The 17,798-nt window shown below is 43.1% G+C and overlaps 1 protein-coding gene and 1 pseudogene across 1 annotated transcript in view; one reads left to right on the top strand and one right to left on the bottom strand.

The window, feature by feature from the left end:
* Positions 1 to 302: 302 nt before the first annotated feature.
* CAPN8 (calpain 8) overlaps positions 303 to 17,798 on the bottom strand; it is a 64,909-nt gene continuing 47,413 nt past the window's right edge. The window contains exons 18-22 of the mRNA XM_061625085.1: positions 12,743 to 12,811; positions 9,462 to 9,540; positions 6,315 to 6,431; positions 4,645 to 4,703; positions 303 to 491 (exon numbers count right to left, since the gene is read on the bottom strand). Of these exons, the coding sequence (XP_061481069.1) occupies positions 468 to 491; positions 4,645 to 4,703; positions 6,315 to 6,431; positions 9,462 to 9,540; positions 12,743 to 12,811 (348 nt within the window). The 3' untranslated portion in view covers positions 303 to 467. The remainder of the gene's footprint in view (positions 492 to 4,644; positions 4,704 to 6,314; positions 6,432 to 9,461; positions 9,541 to 12,742; positions 12,812 to 17,798) is intronic.
* Positions 4,910 to 5,028, top strand: LOC133384669 (5S ribosomal RNA; annotated as a pseudogene).

The following is a 17,798-nucleotide window of genomic DNA, read 5'->3' as shown; positions in this document are numbered from 1 at the left end:
AGCTATGGCAGTTAGCAATTGTTTCTTTATGTTTTATGACGTGAACATGATACTGTAAACTTCGGGGTAAGCCTATATAAACCCCCATCTATCAATAAACGCGGTTCCCATGCTCACCTGCTTTGGCTTGTAAGTATTGGGTCCCCTTTGCAAAGGCTTTGTTTTGTGTTGTTTGATCTCTGATAGTGGGTTCATTTATTACTCAGCTCCGCACTCTCCCGGGGTGTAATAAGTAAGCTGGGGTAACAGGACAGCTTGCGTGTTGGGTTTGGATCTAACAATAGCAATTCTTCGTTTCCGTATATATGCTTGTTTATTTTCTGAGTGATCCTTTTACATTAAAAAGTATTGCTAGACACAGAAATTGATTTCCTTCTCCATATCTTTCAGCTGTATAAATACTTTTGCAGAAGCTCCTTGGCAGAAAAATTAGCTGTGGAGCTCTCAATGAATTCCAAAATGCAGCCTTAAACCAATGTGCAACACAGCCACTAGGGAAGAAAGAGAGAACAAAAGTGTTAGAATTTCTTACTTAGGGCATCTATTCAAAGCTTCACAGTGCTAACTACTACCCATGCCATTGCAATGTTTTCTATGGTCCATGGTTCCTGGTAGAGCTGCTTCTTCTTCTTCATGGAATCTTGGAGACTGCAAACAAGGGTCAGTAGCCTGGATTTGGGAGAAAACCATGTTGGACATCCAGCTGAACCTGTGGAAGGGTTATTGCTCACTGGCAGAGCAGAGCAGCCCATTGAGACTGCTAGGGCAGAAAGCAGGGAGGCCAGGGATAGGTGAAGCCAGAGCCAATAACAGGCAGATCCAACTAATTCTAGGTTTTGTCTCCATCCTCCTCCCTTTTGAGTTCCACAATGGCAACACTGAGTTTAAGGACAAGGAAGCTGACAGCCAGCATTGCCCCCAATACTTTGTATAAATAAAAAGGCAGATAGGTGGAGGCTACCTAAGGGCAAACTGAGGTTGGTGAGGCAGTGCCCCATTCACTTTAATAAAGCAGCCTCCACTGAAACAGATGCTTTGCATGCAGAAGGCCCCAGGTTCATTTCCTAGCATCTCCAGGCAGAACTAAATACCTGGGTCTAAAACCATGGAGAGATGCTGTCAGTCAATATAGATAAGGCTGAGTTAGAGGGATCCGGCCAACTTGGTACATGGCAACTTCCAATGTTCCTATGATAATCTGAGCTGCTGAGTCCATAGAGGGAGGGATGCAAGAGGCCTCATTGGTAGCTAATAATAATAATAATAAAATTTTATTTCTGAGTCGCCTATCTGGCCAGGTCAGCGGCCACTCTAGGCGACGTACAATTTAGAATAAAATACTACATATAAAATACAACATGGTAACCAAGCTTCAATCTAAAATTAATCTAAAACCATCCACAGCTGTAGCAAGATAAAATTAATCTACTCCCGGGATCTTGTAGGCCTGCCTGAATAGCCAGGTCTTTAAGGCTTGACGAAAACTTGGCAGGGAGGGGGCATGGCGAAGATCATAGGGCAACGAATTCCAGAGGGTGGGAGCCACAATCAAAAAAGCCCTCTCTCTGGTCCGCACCAGCCTAGCTGTTTTAACTGGTGGGACCGCGAGAAGGTCTTGAGTGGCTGATCTCGTCCGGCGGCATGTTTGGTGATGCTGGAGGCGCTCCTTTAGATAAACTGGGCCGAAACTGTATAGGGCTTTAAAGGTTAATACCAACACCTTGAATTGGGCCCGGTAAACAACTGGTAACAGCTACAGACCATTGTGATGCAGCCTCCTGCCAGTGTAGTTTAGATCCCCCCTGCAATTCACCCAAGATTCATGCTGCTCACTGGAGCTGGGGTGGTAGTAGTAGAGGGCTGACTTTGAGCTGGGAAGTGCATGATCACCATCCTGTGATGTCCTGCCACACGAGATGCATTGCATATGCACAGGATCACCCAACGCCACCCTGTACATTTTCTGGCCAAAATCAACCTCCTGTACCCCACCCCCAGTACACTGCCTGAACTGAGTGATGGTGGCAATGAGAATTCAAACTAGCATGAATTGGACTGTGGTGGCCCTGAGGGCCCAAAACAACTAGCATGAACTGTCGGTGTGTGGCAATGAGGGTCAAAAATATGTTGGCAGGCACAAAGGTTTCTGGGCTGCAAAGCATTTCCTGTGACAGTGTGGCTCGCCCCCCCCTCGATTAGTTATGAATCTGTCATTTTGGGGCAGGGGCACTCATCCCCAGTTGTTGGAGTTTTGCCCTCTAACTTGAAGGCAAACATCACCTTCTAGCGATAATAATCCTGCTAGATCAGAGGCTGGACAGGATACATGTTACATTGAAATATGCTGCAATATTTGCTGGCTGACAGAAGAAAAGGTATGTCAGACTCTGCTTTCCATGTGCCATTAAATAAAACTGAATGCTCCTAACATCTCTGATGGATGTGACTTTCATTATAGTTTCACAGCAAGGTTCCTTTCCTTTGACTGGAGCAGGCTCTGACATCTTTTGTATACTTTTAAGAGACGAAGACTAGCCAAACTAAGGGGGAAAAAATCTAGATCATTGCTAAGACTTGGCAGGTCGCCTCAGTCTGGGGAAAAACTGCTCCCTACTGTGCAATCTTCTATTGTTTTGCCTCATTCCCTTTGAAAGCCAAGAATGAAAATACAGAGTTATCATGAAAGAAAAATATCTCACTCTATATGTGATAAAAAGTATTATTATCCATATATAACCTAGTTTTCCTCATGAATTTCATAACAGTAGTTTTGTCGGGGGGTTTGCTCTGAACTCAGAGCCCAATCCTTACTCAGAAGCAAGAGCTGGTTCATGCTGAAACTTGTGAACTTGCTTCTGCATGTGCAAAGGACTCCACTAATAGTCTTTGTCAGCTTCTACAGCCAGACAGCCCCATTCCAGGCTCTCATTAATGTTTATTTATTTGTTTATTGTTTGATTTTATATCCCGCCCTTCTTCCCAGCAGGAGCCCAGGGTGGCAAACAAAAGCACTAAAAACACTTTAAAACATCATAAAAACAGACTTTACAATAATGTTGCCACCATTGTAGCTGCTACCATCACTCACCTATTCTTCCTTGCCAACAGGATCTGGCTTCTTCAACTAGCGCAGGTATGGACAACCTTGGCCTAATTTTGTGTGACCCCTTGACCGAATTTCATATGAAGGTGGTGAGACTGGAGGCAGGATGGGGGACAGCATGCAAACAGATGAGGCAATGGAAGGAGGAGGGGGGAAAGCCTCTGCAAGCAATCAGTTCAGACATCTGGCAAGAATGTCCCTCCCCCAGAAGCCCATTGGGTAGAGACAGAGACAGAGAGGCAGAAAAAAGGAAAAAGGATTGGTAAAAAGAGGGGGGGAAGGATAGTAGCTCCATCCATTGCTGCCTTTGGCCCTGACCACCACTAGCATGCAGCCTCTGACAAATTATCCCCAATGGAATGCAGTCCTCAACAGAAAAAAATGTTCCCCACCCCAGAGCTAACAGATAGATCAGGGGTGGGGAACCTAATCTGGCTGTCACAGGCCAACTTTGACTGGTGGGTGAAACCACTCAAATGTCAATCACCTGACCTGTCAAAGTTCAAAGGGCATCACTGTAACCACCGATCAGCTGATGGGTGCTTACAGTAGCCGCCTTGGAAGTAGCACCAGTCAGCTGACTGACACTGGGAGGGCATCTTGAAGGAGTCTTGCTCCATTAGCCCAAAGCAGTTTGCATTGAAACCACTTGCTAAAACCAAGGGAGAAAGCTCTGTTTTAGCAAGTGGTTTAAGTGCAAAACACTTCACACTATTGGAGCAAGTCCTGATGAAGGTTCCCTACCACTGCCAATCTGCTGACTGGCCCTGGGAGCACACCTTCATTCCACTAGTAGCATGAAGCAGTTTGCATTGAAACAAAGTGGTTTACATTAACAGACACACCAGTACTGATGCTACTGAAAGAATGGGATAGAACTTGGCTCTTTATTGCCACCTTGTTCCTCATATCTGCTTGGGCCAGAGACTACCCATGAGTCTACCTCATATATCCAACTATATTCTAATCAGTGCATTATAACATGTGAAAAGTGCTCTCCTCTTGACATGCCAAACTGTGGCCTTAACTAATCTTCTAGCTGCATCAGTATTGCTAGGAATAATCATATATTGCTATGATTTTAAAGTAGTGGTCATTTTATGCTGTGGATGCAATCCATTGGCTGGTGCCGGTTATAAAGCATTCCGTCCACCTAACAGGCTGGTATCATTTCAAGTTCATTCTTTGTCCACAAGTCTCTGCTTTTACCGATTCACTTTGTTCTCTCCTCGGAAAAAATATTGATGTTAATATCAGTATTTTAAAGGAAATATCAATAAATTGAGGGAAATACTGATAAAAATATTCATATTAATATCAATATTTTAGACACTTAAAAAACACAATCCATTTCAAAAAATAGCTGCAGAAAATCACTATATAAAAATCTGATCCTCAACAATAACGAATAAGCAAATCAATTGAAAATTCGATATCATACACAAATTGGGTGGAATTCTAGCACATCCCTGTTTTATGCTGGCATGTTATTACCACTAGTCTGCCATAAGGTAGCCATAGGGTAGTTTAATCATCATTACCTCTGCCAGAGAGAGCTGGACAACTCCTCGTTTATCCTTGTCTAGCATCTGAAACATTTCTGAGTGGCAAAAGAAGAGCAGGTGTTATATTTAAGCAGTAGTGTTTGGTATGTGAGAAGCACAAAATGTGAGGATGATGTGGAGGATAATTTCTAGCATGTGGCTTCTTCTCCAAATTTGGTGACTTCTGAGCATAGTTTTAGGAGGGTGTTGATAACACATTAGCCATTATATATTTTTGCCTATGAGGGAAAACATTCTGGATGTCTACAGACATTCCACCCTAAAAGCACCTGATCCTGTCTGATCTTGGAAGTTAAGCATGGTTGGGCCTGGTTAGTACTTGGATGGGAGACCACTCAGTAATACCGGGTGCTGTAAGTTTTTCTGTTGGGGAAGGGTTATAGCTCAGTGGTAGAGTATCTGCTTCTCTGGGTCAATCCCTGCCTGAAATCCTGGAGAGCTGCTGCCAGCAGAGCTTGGAAAAGTTACTTTTTTTGAACTACAACTCCCATCAGTCCCAGCCAGCATTGCCACTGGATTGGGCTGATGGGAGTTGTAGTTCAAAAAAAGTAACTTTTCCAAGCTCTGTGCCAGACAGGGTAGAGCTAGACTGACCAACAGTCTGGTTTGGTATAAGGCAGCTTCCTGTGTTCTCTGGGTCAATCTCTGCCTGAGATCCTGGAGAGCTGCTCCCAGACAGGGTAGAGCTAGACGGACCAACAGTCTGGCTTGGTATAAGGCAGCTTCCTGTGTTCCCATTCTGCACACAAAGCACTTCCCTTCTTACAGAGGGCGATATGTGTGTGAAAATATATCATTGGAAAAGTTAGAGAGCCACTCCCGGTCAGTGTAGAGTACAATACTGATTTAGATGGACCAATGGTCTAACGTGGTATGAGACATCTTCCTAAGATGTTCATCACTTAAAAGGGTTAAATGACTACTTGACTACTCCCAACTATAGTGGTAAAGGTGCCCAGCTTCTAAAGACTGGGTGTTTTTTTTTTAAAGCATTTAAAATTCTTATAAAATTGCAGAACAGTGTAGGCATCAAGGTTGGAAGGATTGTGTTGCTAGTCACTGGGGATGTCACAGACAGTATCTGACAGATGCCTATGAATTCTCACAGCCACGTTGCTGGTTCCATTAACACCAGGAGTATCTGCACAATCTTACACAAAAAATGAGGTTGGAAATGTGGTTTCCCTGAAACAGATACACTAGATGGGGAAAAGGGGTGTTTCATCCTGTGGCCATTGTTCATTCCTCTGCAATCCTCCTTCTCTAGAAAGACTCTACACTGGCATATTTGGGCATTTGCACTATTTCATGCATAGGAAGATGGCAGTCATACTCTTGTCCTCCACTAGAGATTGCAAAACAGTCCATTTGGCAGCTGGTATTGGTTTGGTTTTGGCCTTTTGAAAAAATAATTTGTCTCCTGCATCTCTGTAGATGCTGACAAGCTTTGGCTACTTATCTAATTTTGCAAATTAGAGACATTTTGCAATGGTTCCTCTTTCTCTGACACACAGTTCTTTGTACACAGGTTAAAAATAGGGATAAATCTTTTACTTCTTAACCAAAAGCCTGGGAAATAGGAGAGACACTCCAGATGTTGATGATGATGATAAGAATAATAACATTTTGGCATCAGGAAAACTTACTGAAGAGAACCTCTAGGCGAATCATACAGGCTATGAAGCCATCAAAGTCGATGGTCAACTTGCTGCACGCATAGTGCAGAGCTATGCTATGTTGGACTTTGTTGTTAAGAGTAAAGCCTATGAAGGAAGGAAAGCTGAGAATCAGTAATGTGCGGTAATCCCTACCACTCTGTTTATTTCTGTCTGTTTTGTACAGTTTACAGCTGCAGAAAGACAGGGATAAAAGATTACTGGCGATTCAACTGGGCAGATTTGTTGGTCTCCATTAGGTTCTCCTTCCCAGTCTCTGGTTGCGTACACATTAACCCGTTTGGAGCACAAAAATGTAGTGTTTCTCAACATGCTGCTTCCAACCTAGATTGATTCTAGATCCTGCCACCCACAAGGGTAGATGTGCTTACTTGATATGCATTTGAAAACCCTCTTCTTGATTAGGTTATCCACACCTTTTCCTCCCTGCACATGCACCAGGTGAATGAAGAAGGAAGTGGTGGTTGTGATCTTGGTATATGCCCACCCACAACTTCATTGGGCAAGTGTGAATACCTCCCCCCATTGCAGAGACCATCAGCATCTGTTCTCATCTGTTTTCAAATAGACACACTGCAGGTTAATGCAGAATCAATCTGCAATGCGCTTGTATTTTTGGAATAAAACCAGTTTCTCAAGAAGCACTTTTCAGTGATAAAAATATGCAATAGATTTAGATTGTGTGTGGACTATGTAGAAAAAACGAATACTCAGTCTCCATAGATTCTAGAATAAAATGTCATGTGCACAGCCTCCATGGTTCTGAAGTGGTTAACAGACCTAACACTCCCTAATAATATCTTCTAAAGTGACAAATTTTAATGCCATTTTACATGAGTTTCCTTGTCCTTTATTTGGAAGAGAAGCACCTAATTAGTGCAGCTTTAATGCACTCCTGGGGCTCCAGCCAAACAGAATTCATTGCAGGGAGTCAGTTTCATATACAATATATACTTTTTATCCATTTTTAAAGCTTAATTTTTAAAGCACTGGCTGCAGCCACAATTTACAGGCCCGAATGAAGGAACACATTTGCTAGAAAGTCAGCATTTCCTCATACGGCAATTATAACCTCTTTTTTTCTCCAGAAAGGCCAGATGCTTGCTCCCTCTACAGAAATAACAAAGAGCCTTGTGACACCTTAAAGATTAATAGATGCATTGTGGCATAAGCTTTCATAGACTACAGTCCACTTCATCAGATGCATAAAATATTATCCTCAGTGAGTTCACAGAGGGTGTAGAGGGAGGGAAAGTGGAACCAATGCATATGGCATGCATGAGCAGAGATGTAGTGGTCTGGGGTCTCAGGGGGGTCTTAGACCCCTTATGTTTTTGGGAGAAGGGTCCCAACAGGGTCCCTATATCTCCGGCATCCTACAAGCTAATCAGCATGAAAGGGGAGTGTGTTAGACACTAAGCAGAGTCTTCTAACATGCTTCCTTGTCCTTTCCTGCTGATTGGAACCAATTAGAGTGAAAGGAGGTGAGTCAGCCACAGAGAAGACTCTTCTCAGTAGGTAACACTCTCCCCTTGCATGCTAATTGGCTCCTAGGGATGTCTGTTGTTGTGGAAGAAGGCATTAACAAGGATCTCTTTCTCAACCACACAGCAAAAAAGGGGGCATGGCTGTGACTATCATGATGGGACCCTGCAGTTCTGAATTTGCCACTGTGCTACTGTGCATGAGTAGACACACTGGGCTCACTATAGGCCCTACAAACCTATGGTCTCTGGGAGGGTGCCCCAGGAGCCATAGGAAGCATCAGATCTCCCTCTCCAAGGGCACAGAGAGAGAGATGACCTTGGAGAGGGTGATCTGACAATGGATGCCCCCTTCTCACCGCTGCAGAAACTTCCGCAGCCCTTGCTCTACCAACATCAGAACTCCAAATCCTCCCTGGTTAGGGTATTGCCAGGGTGGGGTTTGAGGTGTGACTCGGATGGATTATTTTATTTATTTATTTTATTTAACATAATACATATACTATTTGATTGTAATAAAAGCTCTAAGTGGTTTACAGGGGGAAAACATTAAAATATTGTTATGGGTTTGGAGTTGTGATGGATAATTTCTCTGAGTCCCCTTCCAGCCTCTGATTTGGAATCCTGTGCCTGGGGGTGAGAAACCGACTCTGCTGGTCAGATGAGTTTCTTTTGTTAATCTAATAGAGTGGCCAGGTGGGTTAATGGGTCTATCAGGTGCCCATCTACTGGTGAATGGGTCAGGGAGATCCTTTTGTCATTGAAACTCTTCAGGAGAGCCTCCCCCCCCCCTCCTGGGGCCGAGGAGAGGCTTGTGTAGTGAGATGTGTCTGAGAAAGGCTGGGAAATGGAGGCAGGCAGAGAGACTGGCTTTAGCACCATGGCTTTGGGGTGGCTCCTGTGACCTGATGGAAAAGCTGGATATTGGACTGCTGATGCCTTGAACCCCTCCATCCTAAGCTCAGGTTGGAATGTGTGTAAATAAACAAACCATATTTCATAAAGACACCACAGTCTCTGCTGACCTTCTTCCCAAGGAAACCAAACCCTGGGCGAGCGCAGGGACCCCTGGAAATCTCACAGCTAGAAGACTGGGGTGGCACGCAACAAGATCAATAAAAGACAGTTAAAAACAGATATTCAAAAACATGCAAAAGGTAATTAAAACTAACACTAAGCTAAAAAGACATCTCTTTTTTAATCTCAACTGCTACATGTCTGCATAGGCTTGCCTAAATGTTTTAAGCAGTACAGAAGACAGTACAACGAAGATGCCTGCCTGATGTCAATAGGCAGAGTGTCCCAAAGTCTAGGAGCTGTTACACTGAAAGACTGATTTCTTCCAAGTGCAGAATGAATATTATCTGGCATCTTCAACAGTGCCAGTTCTGCAGATCCCCATGGATTAGGGGAAGGCATGGATCTGAAGGATCCATTGTCTTCCCAGTTCCCAACATGGTCGCATTTTTATGCACACTTCCCCCCAATATATGCAGTATACATTGTTTGTTTGGAGAACTGCATTGCAAAACTTGGACAAATATATTCATTCAAGAAGTACGAATCAGGCAGTTTCTCATTAAATGCAGACAAACCTGAATTTCTCCCCCATCCCGAAACACAGGATTCTTACCTGCTTCCTTGAGAGCGTTTCTCATTTCATGTGCATCTATGGCCCCAGAGTAGTCAGTATCCACTTTCTTATAGATGTCCTAGGCCAAAGAAAAAGGAAAAGCTGATGTCTTGTCATTTTAGGCTAATTTTAGAAGACCTATCTGTTTGGCCAGGATATTCACTGCTGCTTGTGCCTGGCAACGGAGCCTGTTCTCTCTTAATGACTGAAGGAGGGGGGGAAATCATTTAACTAATGGCAAGCTGTGTGCCCTGGGAAATGGTTCCCACAGGGCTGGCAGCTTGCCCACCCACATGGCAAACAGGCCCTTGAGAAATAACCCCCTTCCTCTGGCAAGGCTGGAATATAAAACTATTGAGATTAATACTTTAAAGGAACAACAGACAGTTCATGGTGCCAAATGGCTTCTTATCCAGCTCTAGCTGTGTAATTAGAAGCTATTCTGGCCTATAACTCAGTGGGAAGTTCTGCCATGTTTGTTCTTTCACACATTCATCCTCTACTGTAAAAGTAATCAAAATGTTGAGCACTGGGGACCTATTAAGAAATATAGTTGCATATAATTAACATAGTTTTGGTGTCATTGTCATGCATGTGGCAGATGTCAAACTGGCAGAGGAAAGTTGTGCAGCATTCCCCTCTCCCTTAAAATATTAAGAACATGAGAAGAGGCCAAAGGCCCATCGAGTCCAGCATCCTGTTCTCACAGTGGCCAATCAGATGCTGTTGGAAAGGAAGCCTGCAGACAAAACCTAAAGGCAGCAGCACTACCCAGCAAGTTATATTCGGAGGCATGTGCCCTGACAATGAAGGTAGGAAATGGGCATCATGTTGAGTAGCTGAGGGCATCCAGGGGTGGGCAAGAGGGGCAAGTGCTCCCCCTTGGATGAACCATAATGCCCAGATGCCCAGGTTTCATTTTAAGGAAAAGATTAATGGTGGCATCCAGCTAACTCATTCCCATCAGTGCAAAGATTCACGCTTGTGTAACACAACTGCCTCCCCCGCTTTTCCCTCCACTCCCTCCCCAAATCTGCTCTGAAAGGTTAGAGGAATCCCCATAACAGATTTTGGAAGTCTGGGGGGGGAGAAGGGGGAAGTTCTATTGCACAAGTGTAAGTCCTTCTGCTGACAGAACGAGTTAGTTGTATACTGTCCTAAGTTTCTACCATTTGTCAAACCTCAGATATGAGGCAAAGTGTACAGAAACTATTATTCTCACTTCTTGTGAGGAAAACTAGCCTGCTCCCCACTTCCAGTGTTTTACTTTGCCTCCCACCCTAGAAAAATTCCTGCGGATGCCTATGCTTATAGCCAATAGTGGCCAAATTGGTGGCCATCACTAGATCTTCTCACTCCTCAACTATGCACTGTGTGAAGTAATACTTCCTTTTGCCTGTCTTAAGATTGAGACACACTTACCGTTGTGCTAGTTCCACTGTGTCTCCACCTGTATCTCCTGAAAATGGGGCACATGGCGCTAGTCAGATTCTGCCCCTTTTTACTCTATAACCCTAGTTGGATCAGCTTGAGTGTGTGTTGTTGTTTTTTTATAAAATCAGCTTCAGACAGTTTTCACAACTGATTGGTAGATAAACCCATTGCCCCTCCAGGTATGGCCAATGGAAACGCTTTGCTGCAGGCTCAGGCAGAGACAGTGTTTGACCCAACACTTTGCTGCGGGCGGTCCTGAAAGATCTGAAGTCAGCAATGGGGAAGGGAAGCATGCCCAGCTAAGGGCAGAGTTGCTTCAAAACATGGCCAGAAAAATCATTCTCGCTGTTTTTGAAGTGATTAGTGTACCCTCCGTCCTAATCTGAAGTTGGTAGCCTCAACTATGAAAAGTCAAGTCAGTCCTTGAAAAATGTAAACTGAAGGCCTGACAAGATGGAACAGAGGAGATCCATGATAAGATCTCCCAATGTCTTTTTTCAAAGCTTAAAATCAACTACAGGGACAAATTGGGTCAGAGCCACTGTGCTGGGGAAGGAGGGATTGACCCTTTCCCCCTGCAATATTTCCCTGACTATAACTCACCCACATCTCAAGCTGCAGGTATTATCCACCCTCCCCCGAAGTATCCATATTATAGCTGTCTATCCCCTAGCAAGGGGACAGGATTATTTCAACTGTGAAAATGGTGTCAGAGGCAAGTGTGGAAAAACCATCCCTTAGTGGCACAGCCAGTTCCTCCCTACTCCCACAGCTCTTAAGATCTGAAAAAGACATTAGGAGATCCAGTCTTCTAATTTGGCCCTTACAAGCATCTCACTTGACCCGTAGAAAGCACAACAGTATGAACTGGACATGTTTCTAATAGGGTTGCCAGGTTCAGGGCCTGAGACTGATCCTGTATCTTTAGGAGAAGAGAAAGTCAGCCAAGTGCAGGTGTTCTTGCAACACTGTAATGGGAAAAACCACAAGGTAGAATTCCCCCTTCCCCCTGCACAACCTTTAAAGATCCAGAAGACCTCTTGGAGGCTGGGCCTGGCAACCAAGAGGTCTTCTGTATCTTTAAGAGTTGTGCAGGGGGGAAGGAGAATTCCACCTTGTGGTTTTTCCCTTTACAATGTTGCAAGAACACCTGCACTTGGCTGACTTTCTCCTCTCCTAAAGATACAGTCTCAGGCCCAGAACCTGGCAACCCTAGTTTCTAAGCTTTTTGAAGCAGAGGCTGTAGGGCCACCTATCAGGGATGTTGTAGCAGTGGGTTACCTGCATCAGTAAGAGGTTGGACTAGATAACCTCCAGAGACAACAAAGAAGGCACCAGGCAATTCTCTCCAGGGAGAGCATTCAATAACTTAAGTGCCACCACTGAAAAGGCCATTTCCTCAAAAGCCATCCATCATACCTCACTTGGTAAGAGCACACATAAAAGGGCCTCTGAAGATGATGTGAAGGTCTGGGTAGGTATATATAGGAGGAAGGTAACTCTCAGGTAATCTGGTTCAAAGGCATTTTCAGGTATAATGAGAATGACTCTAATATACATCATTAGACATTGACTGGGTGGTTTTCTCTCTCCTTTTAAGTTCTGGCAGGATGGAAAGCAAATGAATATTGCTGTTGACAACAAAGTTGAAGCAGGGAGGAGGTGCTTAAAACTATGGGCAGCTGTCTGTGGGATACAAGACAACTTCAAACTAAGCCCTACATTGGAACCTTTGCATGCACATTCCATAGCTACACAAAGACATATTTCTGGCATTCGCATCTTAATTTCTCATCCATTTTTTATTTATCAAAGAGAAAGTTGCATTTAGAAAAAGGTTATTTTACCAGATATTTCTGAATCTTCATCCAAAGTATCTTGAATTCTACAAGATCCAAGGTACCAGTTCCATGGTTCTGGAGAGGGTTAAGGTTAATTCATTGTTACAAATAACTCTTTTTTCCCTCTCTTAATGAGTAAGGGCTTCCAGCCTGGATAAAAATGAATGACTCATTAAAAATGTACTCTGCGCCACTTTACCCGATGCATAAATCTACACTTTCAACACACCCAGGGGAGACACACCTGCTGTTTTCAGTTTGATTAGATAAGGGCGTGCTGAAGATTCCCAGACTCTTTTCTGCAGAGTGATTTATTATACTTTCGTAAGGATACATATAGCATGCTTACCCTTTGGAATAAAGCAAGCAGCCATCTGCTTTAAGTTCTTTTGGGAAATACTTTTGTTTAAAACCCTACACACGCTTCAGGCAGCCCAAATCCCATTTATTATATTTCTGTCCCATTGTTCCTTTAGAAAGTTTGCAATGACTTATGAGCAATTCCCAGTGTTAGCCCATCCAGGCGTAGTTGAGTTTTACATCTTCTTAACTTTAACAATGCCACAATAACGTGCTCCCAGAACATTTACTGGGGCATCTATTACTGAAAGGCACATCAAATTAGGCTATGATTATATGCACCTGAATATATGATTACCTGTGAGTAAGACCACACTGAAGAAGTCAGACTTATTTATTTCACAGGATATAGATACCACTTAATCATCAAAACCTCTAAATGGTTGTATTTTTATACATTAGAAATGTTGAAAAAAAAGATGTTAAGAACAAGTTGGCCTATACCTTTTCAAAATATAAAATTGGCAGTTTCAAAAATTTACATAATAAAATAAAATTACATGTTAAAATACATGTCATAATTATACATCTGGGTAGACTTGCCTAAACAAAAAGGGTTTTAGCAGGTGTTGAAAACACTATAGCGAAGGCTTCTGCCTAATATGAACAGGCAGGGAGTTCCAGAGCATAGGTGCTGCCACACTGATGTACAAAATGAACATTATGTGACACTTGTAAAAATGTCAGTTCCGCATTATCCTATGCATGTTTAATTCTAAGTAAATGTGCATAGGATCAGGCTATGTGGGTGCAATCCAGACCCCAATCATGACAACAGAGCTGGATTGCATCCAAAGTTACTGACCTTATTTATATGGTGGCTAGACAGAAGAGGCAGAGAATGGTTCTCTTCCAAGCAGATTATTCCCCCCCTTTCCTTTTTGCTGAAATAAATTCTGCTGAATGCAAAGTGACTACGATAATAAGCGAGACGTTGTGTCCAGTTCTGACATCATATAAAGGCAGCAAATGACCCATAGCCTGTTAGAGTCATTGCTGGAGCAAAAAACGGCCCTCACAGCCATGTTACTGGGTCCACAGTGCTGCTTCACTTCACAATGAGCAAAGGGAAGCCAGAAGCAGCAGCAGCAGCGGTAAGTGATAGGGATGTTCCGTTTCTCCAAGGAAATATTTCTTGAGCTCTACAGTTCTTTAATTGTGAAAAGAACTTTGCAGCCCTTGTGCTCATCCTTACAATGCAGCCATAAAGCTAATCGTTATTAGTCTCTGTTTAGAGAGGAGGTGGCTGCTCCTTTTTCCTACCCACATAGCGATATGCTAGGTGAAGGTCAGGTGAAGTGAGGCCAGAGTGTCTCAGGAAGGGCTTTGTTTGCTTCTGGAAGCAGAAGATCATTATTTCCAAGGTGATATGAAAAGAACCATTTGTTGCCTTTGGTGTGTACAGTCACTCTGTTATTGGATCTAGAAATGGATTCTCGTGGTTCAGAGATGACCATGAGCAACAAAGAAAGATGTTTGCAAACCAAAGGCAATAATGCTTCCCATCTTACCACTTTCAACCGTCTTACAAACAATTGTCTTCCACATGAAAGGAAGTTGGAGAGAGATTTGAGAGTGGAGAGGTCATGGCTAGACAAACAGATAGTGAGAGATGTGCACAGCAGCATGGACTGAGAGCCAGAGAAAAAGATGAAGGGGAAGATTAGATACATGTGAGCAGAATGTAAGGAGTGAGAAGGGACTGGGGGGGGGGTGACAAAAAAGGAGATTGAGGCCTGGTCTTCATAGAAATCAGAATGAGGTAATAGAATCCGTAGTGCACAGTGTTATGAGCATGGAGGTTTGGAATGGATGATTTCTATGGGTCACCTTTCCAGACCCATTTGGAATCCTGTACTTTGGAATGAGGAACTGGCTCTGCTGCCAGTGAGTCCTTTGTTTTGATAATAAGAGTGGCCAGGTAGTTAATGGGCCTATTTAGTTGTCCCGGAAACTGGTGAAATGGGCCAAGAAGATCCTTTTGTTATTGAAACTCTTCAGGAGAGCATTCCCCCCCCTCCTGGAGCAGAGGAGAGTTTTGTGCTTGTTTTTTTAGAGTGTGTTCTAGAGAATGGCTGGGGCTGCAGGCACGCAGAGTGGCTATCCCTCTGCATCATGGCTATAGGATGCCCCTGCACCCAGATGGAAAAGCTGGATATTGGACTGCTGATGCCTTGAACCCCTCCATTCTTGAGCTCAGGTTGGAATGTGTGTAAATAAATAAACCATATTTCATAAAGACACCGCAGACTCCGCTGACCTTCTTCCCCAAAGGAAACCAAACCCTGGATGAGCATAGGGACCCCTGAAATCTCACCGCTTGGAGATTGGGGGAGGCGCACAACAGTACACTTGAGTTTGCAGGTGAAGGTTACCATTTCTGAATGAGAAAATCCCCTGCCAAAACAAAAAATAGCACATTTGGGACACCATGACCCCTGTCATGATCCCAGTCCTAGACTCCCCATCTTCAGAGGACAGAACCGGGGATTCAGAGTAGAAGAGAGAATTGCCTTCAGAGCCACAGCCAGATGTCTATACTAATCTGGAAGCCCTGGCACAAGAGGAGTCCATTGTGCCAGTACTTTTCTGGTAATTACGGCTGTGTTCCGTGTTTGGACGAAGCCTGAAGAACGAACCAAACAGGGCTGCTTTGGCAGCTATTTGTGACATTACAGGGTGGGCTCAGTCAGTCACTACATTGTACAGGGCAGAGAGCGGGTTTGTTTACAAATACAGCTTATTCAGAGTTTCAAAAAAGTAACTAGAGCACATGTGTTGTCATCTGTGTGTTTGGCTGGCTGTCGGCTGCAGTATTCCAATCCACACACACAAGAACACTGAGAGGTTAATAGCAGGGGGGAGGAGAGACGCTGCATTATTGACAGCTCCCAAATGCAGCACAGAAAAGGCTTGGGTGGAAGGGGGGCTTGCAGTTTAATTTTTTTTCTAGGAAGCAACACAGCCAGCCACACATATAATTGTGTTTGCTTCACATTTACATTATCTCGAATGTCACAGTTTATTTTGACTAGTAGCAGCCATTTTCAGACTTTTTCAATATTTTATTTTCCAAACAGACTAGTATTTTTGTTTTATTTCAGTGCTAAGAAGCCACACTTGTATTGTGGAGTGTTTTTTTACACTTTGTTATGCTGAAGTCAGCAGCAACATTTCATTTCTTTTTCTGAAATTCTTTAGCATAATCAAGTATGCCATAATAATGAAGAACAACTCATCTACATATTGTCCTGGGCATTCAGCAGGGCATCTTCACTGAAAATAAGTGTGCTATAACAAAAATGCACCCACACATTGTGCCGGGCATTCAGAAGGACAGGTTATTTTTTTTCTGAATTAATCTCAGCTTAATTCTTTAGGGGGTTGTATTAAAATATTTATTTGAAAAAATCTGAATTTTGCATGAGTCTAGCAGCCACACCCTTACTCCATTATACTTCTTTATTTTCTCTTAAGCAGCAGCACATACAATAAATATTATTTATTTCACCTCTACCTGTCTTTTAAATGGAATAATACATATTTATTTATTTTTTAATATATATTATCTACTGCAAACTTCAGCCCTACTGATGCTGAATTAACGAATTATAGCTTGAAGGTGACTCAAATAAAAGACATTATCCAGACCAACCCACAAATCTTATTATCTTCCCATTGCTCACTACTACTACTACTACTACTACTACTACTACTACTACTACTACTACTACTTCAATTGCTAACCACAAACCACAGGAAGCAGCCAGCTTGTGAGATATAGCCTAGGAGGATACACAGTTTTATTATTATCCAGCCAGCTAAATCTTGTGGCTATTTCTTAGCCTGAGAATTGGCATGTTTGAAGCAGCACTCAGTCTTTTTAAATAATCTTTTTTGAAAAAATGAAACTTTAAAGGTGGCTAGCATGAAAACCCCTGGAGCTACCCACCTGATATTTGGAAGAGTTAATCCCCTCTGTGGGGGCAACCATGTCCCCAAATTTAAAATCCCTACGTGAAAAAACAAAACTGTTACTTTATACTTATTTTAATTTTAAAACATATTTAAATTTTATATGTGGCTAGCATGAAAACTCCTGCAGCTCCCTTCTGATACTTGGCATGGTAAATCCCCTTTAGAATCTACCATGTCCCCGAATGTCATGTCCCTACTTGCATATATTATCTTCATGGTGCTGCCCACCTGTGCCTGCCTGATGCTACCCCCCCATGCCAAGTATCACAAACCTTTTTTTAAATTCTCAGGGGATTTTCCCCCCAAAAAATATTGAAAGAAGGAATGGGACAAACACAGGAACATGAGAATTGGCATGACTGTGCACTCAACGTTTTTTAAATATCTTTTAGGGAAAAAGCAAACTTTAAAGGTGGCTAGCATGAAATCCCCTGGAACTACCCAGCAGTGTTACTCCCCTCCATAGAGGCTACCATGTCCCCAAAGTTCACGTCCCTATGTAAATAAACCAGAAAGTTATGTCTGTTTTTGTTCATGGGATTTCTGGATATTTGTAATATCTGGATTGGGATCCAGATCAGGTTGGGATGGGTACACATATGTCTGAACCGAACTGGACCATGTCTGTATTTACAAATTGAAGCCACAAATTGGGTTGGGGGGTCCATGCACAGCCCTAGTTGCAATGCCCACCTCTTACTCCGAAAACTCGCTCTAGTAGAAT

Source organism: Rhineura floridana, chromosome 4 (assembly GCF_030035675.1).
Source record: "Rhineura floridana isolate rRhiFlo1 chromosome 4, rRhiFlo1.hap2, whole genome shotgun sequence".
NCBI lineage: Eukaryota > Metazoa > Chordata > Lepidosauria > Squamata > Rhineuridae > Rhineura > Rhineura floridana.
Note: the sequence above shows the minus strand (reverse complement) of the source record. Positions and strands in the feature narration are given on the sequence as shown.